The 12,932-nt window shown below is 36.6% G+C and overlaps 3 protein-coding genes across 3 annotated transcripts in view; 2 read left to right on the forward strand and 1 right to left on the reverse strand.

Annotated features, from left to right (window-relative positions):
* Positions 1-323, forward strand: part of LOC132144789 (DNA-directed RNA polymerases I, II, and III subunit RPABC4) — a 1,608-nt gene extending 1,285 nt beyond the window's left edge. The window contains exon 4 of the mRNA XM_059555360.1: positions 1-323. This exon is cut by the window's left edge and continues 132 nt beyond it. The gene's annotated coding sequence lies outside the window, so the exon portion shown is untranslated.
* The window catches only part of LOC132145638 (protein mono-ADP-ribosyltransferase PARP10-like), a 27,457-nt gene extending 17,971 nt beyond the window's left edge, over positions 1-9,486 (reverse strand). Inside the window, exon 1 of the mRNA XM_059556789.1 lies at positions 9,367-9,486. The gene's annotated coding sequence lies outside the window, so the exon portion shown is untranslated. The remainder of the gene's footprint in view (positions 1-9,366) is intronic.
* Positions 1,787-12,393, forward strand: spag1a (sperm associated antigen 1a). The gene is made up of 8 exons (XM_059556790.1): positions 1,787-2,212; positions 3,619-3,718; positions 4,220-4,372; positions 5,950-6,104; positions 8,683-8,824; positions 9,119-9,245; positions 9,415-9,541; positions 11,680-12,393. Exons 1-8 carry the CDS (start codon positions 1,849-1,851, stop codon positions 11,682-11,684), a joined length of 1,173 nt encoding a protein of 390 aa, XP_059412773.1. The 5' UTR covers positions 1,787-1,848; the 3' UTR covers positions 11,685-12,393.
* Positions 12,394-12,932: the final 539 nt, after the last annotated feature.

Raw genomic sequence — 12,932 nt, forward strand, 5'->3', positions numbered from 1 at the left:
AATTTACAAAAATTCTGAGTGGGTGTTTTCTTTTTGTATTTGCAGTTTAGAATTATAAATTGACTTATTATTTGGTGTAAACCCTGCTCAAATCAAGTAGTGAGTTGTTCTTGTAGTTTAGGATGGATGAAGGGATTTTTTCCCCATTAGAAATGGAAATATTATCAGCCATCATTAAGGTGCGGTCTTATTACCGAAATTTCACAAGCAAAATAGGACTTGTGAAAACTTGTGAACCTGTTGTGAAATCTGCCTGGGGATATGTTTCGCCCAATCACATGAAGTTCTTTTGAAAAACAAATATATATTAAACAAAGTCAAAATACTTGTTGTCATTGTTGTGTTTTACAGTAGATTCCACAGGTTTGTGTGAAACCTGATGATCCAGCATGATTTGAGAAAAAAAATAAAATGTTCTGCTTTAATAGATGCAAAAACTGCACAACAAATCTGTTGATCTGTATTAATTCAGATGATCAGAATCACAACTTTGCTCAAATTTGGACAGTTTCATAATCCTAAACCTTTAAATCCACACTCTTAAAAATAACGGTTCTTTATTGGCATCGATGGTTCTGTGAGGAACTTTAAACATCCATGGGACCTTTCAAACGCAGTAAAGGTTCTTTATAGTCGAAAAATTTTAAGATTTCTAAAATGTTCTTCAAAATGGTTCTTTTAGAAACTGAAAGGTTCTATGGAGAACCAAAAATGGTTCTTCTATGGCATCACTGCAAAAACACCCTTTCAAACCTTTGTTTTTAAGAGTGTTTCCTGCGCAATTTGTTACTGTAACCAAAATAGAAATGGCTAAACGGAATAACTTCTGTGCTGGTAGAAGCACAAAATCAATTTTCTGTTTCTTTCAATGAACAGCCACACTAGTGGTCAGAAATGGTAAATATTTTCTTTTAAATAAGTCTCTTATGCTTGTCAATGCTGCATTTAAGTGATCAAAAATACTGTAAATAAAATGGTAATATTGTGAAATATTACAATTTAGAATAACCATTTGTTATGTAATTTATTCCTGTGATGTAAAGCTGCATTTTCAGCATCATATCTCCAATCTTCAGTTTTTTTTTAATTCAGCAAGGATGCATTAAATTGAACTTGACAGTAAAGACATTCATTACAATTATTCTTTTCAAATAAATGCTTTTAAATTTTCTATTCACCAAAGTATCCTGAAATAAAAGGAAAAAAAATCAAGCAGCTATTAATGATTGATTTTTCAAACATATTTTCATGATTTCTGAAGGATCCTGTGATACTGAAAACTGGAGCAACGTTGCTGGAAATTCAGCTTTGCTCAAAAAAGATAAAAATAGAAGACGGTTATTTTTAATTTGTTGTAATATTTTCTCAGTATGAATGTTTTTACTGTATTTTTTATCAAATAACTGCGGCTTCTATGAGTACACAAGACTTGTTTCCAGAACATTCAAAAATTAGAATTATTCCAAACTTTTGTCTGGTAATGCATGAGCTGTATTTTGACTATATAAAGCACAGAAATGACATCATAAAGTCGTTCAGAAGCCATAAAACAAACGGTAAACTTCAAGCGTGAAGAGACCCTGAGCAGTGTCAGCTGAAGGGCTCTGCAGCTGATTTTCCGCACAATGAATTGCAGCAGAGGGCCGTTTGAACTCCCCTGGCTGCTGTTTCACAGAAAACCTCCCCCACTCTGCAGCAGCTCCGCAGCCCCTCCCCCCGCATGATGTCACAGTGCGCCCCGCAGGAGGCGTGTCCTCCCACGTCTGGCTGAGCCTCACAGTCTGCGCAGGGAACAGGAAGAGAGCGAGAGAGTGTATGAGTGTGTGAGTGTGTGTGAGGACGGCAGCCATGGGGAATTCACAGAAGAAGGGCCCCGGTCACGGAGAGGGAGGGGGCCCGCACTCTCAACCTGGGACCCCGGGACACAACAGGAGCCCTGGAAACAACAAAGCCAGCTCAAAGGAAGTCCAAGGGAAGAGGCCGGCAGTCAATGGCACCCTTCCAGCCGGCAAGAGCCAGGAAGAGCCTCAGGGCTCCGGTCCGGCACACAGTGGTACTGCTGGGGCGAGCTGTAATCTGGACGCCCCATGTGGGGCCCTTCCTCCTCCACTGGCCAGGCTCAAAAATGAGGGCAATATGTTGTTCAAAAATGGACAGTTTGGGGACGCACTGGAGAAATACACACAGGCCATCGACGGATGTACAGAAGCTGGTAGAGTACAAGTATTTTGTTTTAGTGCCTGCTGTCAAAATCAGACATCTGTGTTAAAAGAGTAGATATAACGGGCTTTGGTCTAACCGACATTGCACATTTTTGGTAAGGCGACTACTTTGGTAAGTTAATCATTGTTTTACTAGTACACTGACATAAAAGTACTGTTTTTTAATGATCTAGTGGGATCCTAGTATTTTGTGTTTAATTATCTTGAAATTATGTTCGTTAAAATAATACATTTGACAGATTTCAGGTGTCACCAAAATAAAATTTTTGGCAATATTATATATGTACCAACTTATATACTCAACTAACATTTTAACTATAGGTTTTTATCTCAAAATAATTATATATGTGATAATATCATGTATTTAACCATTTTTGGTGTCAGCAAAATGACATTTTTGGCAACATGGTATTTGATAGTATCCGTTTTCCTACTCTCAATAGTAAACTGACTTAAAAGTACTTTTTTTCTGGCAAGTATTTTATGTTAAAATAACTTTAATTATTTAGCAGATTTATTTTATTTATAATGTAACATGTTTTGGTGTTACCAAGATGGTATTTTTGGTAAGGTGATTTTGTTTTAATACTATATTGACTTAAAAGCAGTTGGTTTTTAAAATATTCTGGTGGGAAAAAGTATTTTGTGTAAGTATATTGAAATTATATGAATAATATATGTAGCAGATTTTGGTTTGCCGCAAAATGCCATTTTTGGTTAGGTGACAATATTTCAATACTTTTATAGTATACCGTCTTAAACCAACTGGATTTTTCAAATCAATTAACATTTCAACCACTCGTGGGGTACAAGTATTTATGTTGAAATATTATATATTATATGTGTGCATAAATAGTTTGGTGACTTATACTGACTTAAAAGTACTGGGTGTTCCAAATTAACCAGCACATTTTAATAACTCATAGTGTATTGTGGACTACGAAAGCATCTATTGCGCAAACACTGCATAGATCCTGTTAAGCAGTGTTGAGTAATGCAGAGGAGGAATCCAATACCGGTTCATAGAGAGGCATTACGATCTAGATCTAGATGTCCCATGGAAAAGGTCTTAAATGTTCATCAAACCATTGCATGTTGGGGACCTAAGTCGCATTTTTGTGAAACAGAAGTGAAAGCGTTTAACCAGAATGCCGCTCACTTCCGCCACTTGGCATTATGGGTGTGCCCTTTAAAGTTACATAATGGGATGTACTGTCTTTCCAAACTCAGCTTCCCAGAGTGATTGTTCTATGACTAATTGGGTTTGTAACATGATATCAGGTGACTAAACAAAATGTATTCCAGCATGAATGGCTGCCTGATCCTCCCACTTGTGTCCATGCAGAACTAAAGCTGCTTTCTTGGTCTATTTTCAGCGCTGTGCTTGTATTTGCAGGTATCGACAGCCCAGAGGATCTCTGTATTCTGTACTCCAATAGAGCTGCATGCTACCTCAAAGATGGAAACAGCGCAGACTGCATTCAGGACTGCAGCAGGTTAACCACACATTTACATGCTCACTCTGTTCAATGAATCATGGGCCAGACTTTCACAGAAAAATCAGAGCTGCGTCTGGCTTGGATTTACGTGTGAGGTAATACTGTCTCAGAAAGATTAACACTCAACTCGGTTAGTTGCACTGTAAGGAGCTTTACCAGCAGACTGGTTAACCGTCACTAAGATCCCCGGCAGTCTGTTACCGTGTTCTGCTCCTTTGGAGGGAAATAATACAATTTCAATGAGCCAGTGAAGTCTTGAAATCATACTGTACTTTCCGTTGTCCTGTTTGGATGCATCCATAACAGATCTTAGAGGAAAGACAGGAAAATTACAGGAAAGGAGAAAATAACACACACTTTGGCTTATCTGGCATTTTAGCATGAATATTTTGTCTCCAACACATACAGCTTTATGAATGGTAGATTTAGAGAGTTCATTATAGGACACAGGATCAGAGAAAGATCCTGATCCTCTGTCTCATCCTGTTTATTTGTTAGGGCTCTGGAGCTCCGCCCCTTCTCGCTGAAGCCCCTCCTCCGGCGGGCGATGGCCTATGAGACTCTGGAGCGCTACAAGAAAGCCTACGTGGATTACAAGACAGTCCTGCAGATAGACATCAGTGTGCAGGCGGCTCACGACAGTGTGCACAGGTACAATTCAGACTGCAGAGTGACATTTTAATACATTTACAAATGTAACTTCCTAAAAAATCTTTAAAACAGGGTCAATTTACTAATTGTGCATATATATATATTGCCGTCTATTTTGAGTAATATTTATGCTTCTGTACAAATATGGCGCAATCAATTTTTCGTATTGATTTTAACCAAGTTATGGTTTAAGTTTACAGACATTTGATTTTAACCCCAAAACACAATCATGCAATGTGTAATTCAATATAATTACACATTGCATGATTGTGTTTTGGGGTTAAATCAAATGTCTGTAAACTTAAGCCATAACTTACCAGTACTTTTTCATACAGTCTTGTTTTAATTACAAATGTTTTTTTAAATGTTGACAATAGAATAGAAAATAAACTTCAAAAGATGTATTGTCAGAGAAAAAGTAAATTCATTTAATTTCAAGGACGTTTATACATTTTTTTAAACTGGAAAACAAGAGCAGTCATTCTGTCATTAATTACTCACCCTCATGTTGTTTCAAACCCATAAGACCTCCGTTCATCCTCAGGACACAAATTAAGATATTTTTGATGAAATCCGAGAGCTCTCCGACCCTCCCATAGACAGCAATGATATTACCATGATCAACACGAAACAAGGAGACGGGTAAAATAATCCATGTGACATCAGGGGTTCAACCTTAATTTTACTAAGCTACTTTTTGTGCGAAAAGAAAACAATAACAATTAATCCGACAATTTTTCTCCCCAATTTACCGTCTTCTGACATTTTTTAGAGTACCCAAGAACGTAATCAACGTAATCAGTGTTGTTCCCGTTCAGTAGACAGCGCACACATGCTAAACCTACACAACGCTGATTACGTTCTAGGGTTTGGAAAAACATGAGGTATTATTAACAAAACTTGGATAATTTGGTCAAATTTGGGTGATTTTACCCTTTAAAAGAAAAGTTAGCTCAAAAAATTCTAATTATGTTTTAATTAATCACTCTCATGTTTTTCTAAACCTGAAGGAGTTTCTTTCTTCTGCCGAACACAAGAGAAGATATTTTGAAGAATGTTTCGGTTTCAGTCCCCACTGACTTCCATTGTATGGGAAAAAGTACTTTGATAGTCAGTAGGGGTCATCAACATTTCGTCTTTTCACATTCTTCAAAATATTTTCTTTTGTGTTCAGCAGAAGAAAGAAACTCGACATTCTAAAAAAATAAAGGTGCTTCACAATGCCATAGAATAACCTTTTTGTCTAAATAGTTCCATAAAGAACCTTTATCATCTGAAGAACCTTTCTGTTTCACAAAAGGTTCTTTGTGGCAAAAGAAGATTAGTATCTTCAGATTATAAAAAGGTCAGATATAGATGGTTCTTTGAAGAATCTTTGACTGAATTTCTATGGCATCGCTGTGAAGCGCCTTTAATTTTTAATAGTGCAGGTCTCAGGTTTGGAGCAACTTGAGAGTGAGTAATGATGACAGAAATGCATTTTTTGGGTGCAATGTCCTGTAAGGAAGTTACTTTTTGCAGTGAAATGTAAAAAATGTCAGTAATTTAATTTGTTCTGATTGTGTTTGTGATCTCAGAATCACTAAAATGCTGATCGAGCAGGACGGTCCTGACTGGCGAGAGAAGCTTCCAGAGATCCCAATGGTTCCGTTTTCGGCCCAGCAGCACCGTAAAGATGAGCCCAGCGCAGAGGTCCTGCAGGCCCGCGCAGACAGAGCCCAGCAGGAGAAGGGTGAGTGAACACCGCATTGCCCCTGAACCAGGACCAACCACACCAGAACACAGCTACCAGACAGAACAGACCGCTTTGGACTCAATAAAGCATAATTAATAAGTGTACACGGATGGTACAGTTTCAAATAGTTTCCCAAAAGCTAAGATATATGTTAATATCTGTGCCTTTCACACCTGAAAGGGTTAACCTAGGTCTCTCTTTGAAGATATATCTTATCTTTAGGTTATTAAAAGTGGGCGTCATTCATTAATTTTAGCGTGAAATCTGCGTTTTATATGTTTTCAATTCATGGTTCATCAATATCTTTTGTACTTATTCTAAATGTACAAACAGTGTAGGAACAGCTGAAATCACACACCCCAGATGACGTTTTCAATGTGTTAGGAGGAAAATACTGTATATATATATATATATATATATATATTGACTGTATTTTTAACTAAAATGAACAAAGATTAATAAAAAGCGTTATAATTGTATTGTTCATTCATTTTAGTTATTACATTAACTAATGTTAACAAATGATGCCTTATTGTAAAAGTGTCAACACACTACTCTATAAACCAATAGTGAATTTAGTGTCTGATGTTAAAATATGTGTTTTTATTGTAACCTTCTTCCTTTAAATACTTTGGTTGGTTCAGGAATAATATATGCACATTTATATTATCTATTTGACAGAATTAAAAGAGCAGTTTCGTGTCTGTCCTCGTATCTTGCAAATGGTTGAGATCGATTTGGGATTAATGAAGTAACTGGAAGCAATGCATTCATTTTTAAAGAGAGTAATTAGTAAAGTAATACTTACACTGTTGAAGATGTAATTTGTAGCTAGTAATTAATAACTTGCTTACAGTAGGCTAACTTAACTTAAACTGCAGCTGGCTCATGAGCTGTCTGTAATCTGGCTCATTTTCGTTAAGGTTTTCGTTATGTTTGAACCGGTTTTAGGGGATTACCTCAAGGATCTTGCTGCGTGTCTTTAGAGAGCGTCATATATTTGCTGAGAGTGATGAAATGCCTGCTCAGACCCATCCCTTTATATTAAAGTATACAGCTAGAATTGCTATGTAAATGCATTCATGCCATTTCTGAGCCGCATCAAACCTGCAGGTTGATTTTTATTACTGAAGCATGGCTATACAGACCAGGACCAGGACATTCATGCTGAGGTTATGAAAGAGGGCTGCATGCATTAAAACATTATGCATTTCCAAACAGAAATCCATACTGGAACACCAAAGACCTACAAATGCAGGCCAATGCTGATGAATAATACATGCAGAAAAAATGCTGTTGAACAAATGCCTGCCAGGAAGCCTTATTAGGTTCGACATTGTGTGTGAGGTCTGAATTTGATGTTGTTCACACGTTTGCACGAATTATGCAAACAGGTTCAGTCACATGCTGCATCTAACAGCATTTGTCAGCGTGGATGTACCACGCTTGATGGCAATCAATAATGTAAAAGCGTAACATAGTCAGCTCTCGTCGTAATGGAACCAGACGGCTCCGGTTTCATTCTGATCTGAGAAAGGAAGAGCCACATGATCACAAGGCACACATCAACACCCGATAACATTAACAATGGGACAACCTTTGCTCTGCTGTCCTTTGAGCCAGATGAAGTCACAGTTATGGGTGTATGTTATGTTATTGCCACTGAACTCGCTGCCTGCACTGCTACTGAACTCTTGGAAATAAAGGCACTTTACAGAGATGCAATAGGTGAACCATTTTTGGTTCCACAAAGAACCATTCAGTTCATTCGGTTCTTTAAAAAAACATCTCTTTCTTACCTTTTTATAATCTGAAGAATTCCTTTTTTCGCCTCAAAGAACCCTTTGAGACACAGATGTTAAAGGTTCTTTATGGAACCATTTAGACACGAAAGGTTCTTCTTTGGCATCGTGAAGCACCTTTATTTTTATGAGTGTGAGACCAACCACTGCAGAGCTGCCAACCACACAGACACAAGCCTATTTGGTCCCTGAAATAAAATAAATAGAAATAGAAAATGTAAAATTTAAAAAGTACTAAGACTTCTATTTAAAAAATAAAGATTAAAAAACAAATAAAAATATGACAAAAGCACACAACAAAATTTCCTTTAAACAAACCAGAACAAAAATTAAAATAAATCTAAAAATAAAACGGAAAAATATATATAAATAATTGTATAGAAAATATATTAAAATATAGCTGGAAATTACATTTTGCATAAAGAAAAAATAAGCTTATTTGTTTTAACATTGTGTGTTATTAAGGATACGTTCACCTTGAATTTTTCAGTATACTGTAATACAGTAACTTTGATCTTAAAATGTACTTTACTTGCATCATTAAAATGTATTTTTGTTGTTGTTGTTGTTGTTGCACTACAATAATGAGAATTTGGGAGGGAAATGTTCTTAAACATGATTACATTTTAATTTGTTTGTTTTTGTAGTTTTGAGAAGTATGACCCAGACGTGTTCTTGACAGGTTTTGTGACATTTACTCTTTTAGACTGGACGCTATAATTAAGAGAACTATTCAGAAGTGTAATTCCACTGTGAATCTTCTTTCTCCACAGCCAGAAAAGCAGAGGTTCGGTTCACACTGCTGAAGCAAGAAGGAAACGAAGCGGTGAAGAACGGCCAGTTTCAAGATGCTGTGGACAAATACAGCGAATGTCTGGCCATCAAACCTGATGAATGTGCCATCTACACTAACAGGTAAACCTGTCCTACACTGACATAATCAGCCAAACACAAGCTGTGTTCAGATATATCACCAATATAGTATACACTATACAGTGTGAAGCAAGCAGTGCACTGTTCTGAACACAGCTAAACACTTACAAAGCAGCAGTGAACTGAACCAGCTGCACATCTGGACCTGAGCCTGAGCCTGGAGCAGCTCAGACGAGGCTTTTCAGTCAGCAATTAGCTCTGACAACTCCAGCATAAAACACCGGAGGAGAGAGTATGCCGCACTGGAGAATGAGACATGTCTGCTGTGTTTTCCAGAGCGCTGTGCTATCTCAAGCTGGATGGTTTCGCAGAAGCCAAACAGGACTGTGATTCTGCGCTCCAGATCGAGCCAAACAACAAGAAAGCATTTTACAGAAGAGCACTAGCACACAAAGGCTTGAAGGTGTGTGTTTTGCCATCAAATATGCCATTTATACTCACAAGAAAGCATGTCTCCTTTATTTTTGTGCATGTTACGTGTTAAACATTGTGAATAATGATTGTGCATGCAACATCAAACTGACCTTATATCATGATAGTGTTGAATTCAGAGTCTGTGTGTTCTCCATCAGGACTATCTGTCAGCCAGCACTGATTTACAGGAAGTGCTGCAGTTGGATCCGAACGTGCAGGAGGCCGAGAAGGAGCTGGAGACAGTCACTAACCTGCTGAGAGAGAGTCTTATGGCTAATTCTCAAGGTAAAGTCTCACTGCCAATGAGAGATGAAGACTAGCACAGTGCAGACTGTTGAAGGAAATCAGTTTTTTGGAACAACACCAGTACTTTAAAAAATAATACATTACAATATTGCGCTACTCGCTAAGAAAAGTAACTAAATACGTTAATATTTTGAGATATCCTGAGTTATATCCCACAATTCGCACTTGTTTCTCACAAAGTTTATATCTCGCAAATTCAATTTTTTTCTTCTTAATTCTCAGTATATATCTCAAAATTTAGACTTTAATCTCAGAATTCTCAGTTTATATCTCACAAATTATTTTTTTTCCTCGGAATTCTCAGGTTTTATTTTAAACATTAGAATTTTATCTCAGAATCAGTTTCTTGGAACAACACTGTTACTTTTAAAAATAAGGCGTTACAATATTGCGCTACTTGCGAAGTAACTAAAGTTAACTTAAAGTTACTAGTATAAATAACATCGCTAATGTCATGGAATAGCATAGTTTAATAAAAGCGAGGCACATTGTAACGCAGTGTTACAACATTGTCCGTCTGCTAGTGTCTTCTAGTTATCGAAGCATTAAAAAACTATCTAAACTGATAAATGGAGATTAAAATTATAGCAGATTGTCTCATTTTAAATGAATAATAAACACTGAAATGAAAAATTACTATGGTAAAATAAATGTTCGGGGATATCTTCAAAATATTTATGAATTTTGTAGCACTTTTTACTCTTTATAATATTGATTTTGTAACTAGTAAATACTGTACATTTTGTTACGCTAGCATGTTTGCGAACCACGTCTGTTACAGCTAACCCAGTGCTCACGAGCACCATGTTATTTTTTTTAAGTAACTCCGACATTTTTTTTTAGTAATGCATGACTTTACTAGTAACTTTCAAAAAGTAATCTGTTTCGTGTTACTTGCAATGCGTTAACTGTTACCCCAGGATCACAAGCGCACAATCATGAAGTCACATCCTATATTGTAGCATCACATAACTAACTAAAACCGCACTTTTCCGAAAAACAAGCACTTCAACATACATCAGCATGATAAGAAGTACATAAAATGAAGAAAACCATCTTGAGTTGGCGTCCAGTCGACTCATGCTACAAGAGTGACAAAATCAATCACAAGCCACAGCCAATCAGAAGAGCGTGTGGGCGGAGCTACCGCTGCAAGCGCTGTCTCCAGTGTTGCCAACCAAGTCCATGGTTTTCCCGCGGAATTAGAAAATGTAAACGATTTTAAATTATTCATTATTAATAAACTGTTTATCCTACATATTTGTTTAATCAATATCACTGTTGTTCAGCAGACACAAAGTTAATAAGTAAGTAATTTAAATAGACACAATATTGCTAAGTCACTTGACTGTTGTCGGAGCATCTCACTAAATGTATCCGTTCTGAAGGAAAAGGTTGAGTGAATGAGAGACCTGCAGAACGAGGCACTGACAAAACCCTAACACTGATGAACAGACTGGGAACAGTTTTATGCTAAGTTTATAAAAATGTGATTGCAGAATGCAGCAACGGATCATTTAAGTGTTCTAGAGAGAGAGTAACAAAAAACGAACCTGAAAACACCTAAACCATTATTTATCTAACAGCCGCTGTAATCACCCATGGTACCTCAGTGAACTTTAACCTTAGGTTTAGCTGATTAGTGCTGTTTACTGAGGCAAGGGTCCTTATTAGTATTGTTCATCATAACCAAGCAAATCCCTGATCCTCAAGGACTAAACTTTGGCTCATAACCATGTGTTTATGCAACAGATATGAATGATACATACCGAGCAACTTTTTTTTCAAATGTTCTTGAACTTTTGTTTCTCACAAAAAACTAAAAAAAAGTCAGAGACTCGCATCGAGAGAGGATCTGAGTCTATATCTCACAAATTCCAACTTTTTTCTCATACTTCTGAATTTCTCCGAATTCTGAGTTTATATCTCAAATTCTGCCTTTTTCCAGAAGTCTGGGTTTATATCTTGCAAGTTCAGACTTTTTCATACTTCTGAGTTTGCATGTTCCAATTTTGTCTCGTTCTCTCGAGGTTCTCACCAAATGTAGCACTTAAATGGCAACAACTGGCTTCAATGTGACATACATGATGCTGACTGTGACTGTTTCCTCTCTGCAGGTTGACATCGAGGCAATAAAGGATGAAATGAACAGAGAGCTACAGGAAGAACAGACCCTCCTTCATTAAATCCAAACACAGCAGATCCAGCAAGCCTGAGAATTCAGCTCACGGGTCCCACAGTCTCTCCACGAGGGTCCATTCATCCTTAGACTGTCATGCGCTGCAACTAAAGTTTCCCTTCCAGCAAACACTCATCTCACCTTCTTCTAGGAATATTGTCTGATGCAACACTGACAATGCAAAGCATGCAAACAGTTCATCCTCTGTAACTCTGGCTTCAGTATAGGCACGTGTGAGCATGGCATGGCTAGGAAGCGTGAAACAAATGGGATTCTCAGCTTCTGATGGGAAGGTTGTCGAGTATATGAGAGAGAACGTGCCTTTTATAAGAAGCTGTGGCTCACATATGGAGTGATTTAACACTCTCAGAAAAAACTGTATAGGAATTTAATTTGCTACATTTAAATATCTCATTTCTCAGGATTTAATATATTTTTAATAGCTATTCTGTTGTACTGTGTGATATATGCATACATGTAGCATCATTTTTTTTTTTGACATCTTCCAGACCAACCATTGTCTCAATATGCATAGATAAAACACAAGATACCACAAGGTATGAATGTGCAATAAGATTAGATGTAGTTTTTCTTTGGGATGTCAGCAAAAGAAATATGTTTCAGATAAATAAATTTGCATCAGCTAAATAAATGGCTTTATAAATTACTAGAAGAAATATTTGTGCCATTAGAAATTATATAACGATTGTTTTATAATTGCAAAACCACTGGAAATATAAAGCTAAAATAGCAACCCATTTTAGATAATACATCCAAATGATTTGAATGTACTCTGCTGTTCAAAGTTTGGGGTCACTAGTTTATTATTTTTTTTAAATACGGTCATAAAACAAGGGGGAAAAAAACAGTAATATTGTTAAATATTATTACAATGTAAAATAAGTTTCCTGTGATGAATATGTTGTAAAATTTATTCTAGTGACGATAAAGCTGTATTTTCAGCATCATTCCTCCAGTCTTCAGTCTCACATGATCTTCAGAAGTCATTCTGATAAAATGATTTGCTGCTCAAGAAATATTTCAGATTATTATTATATATATATGATTGGGGAAAATCATGATACCTTTTCCATTTAGAATTCTCTGGTTAATAGAAAATTCTAAAAGAACATTCATTTGAAATTTTATGTTTTGTAACAAATGTCTCGACTGTAACTTTTGATTATTTAA

This window comes from Carassius carassius, chromosome 8, assembly GCF_963082965.1.
Source record: "Carassius carassius chromosome 8, fCarCar2.1, whole genome shotgun sequence".
Classification (NCBI taxonomy): Eukaryota; Metazoa; Chordata; class Actinopteri; order Cypriniformes; family Cyprinidae; genus Carassius; species Carassius carassius.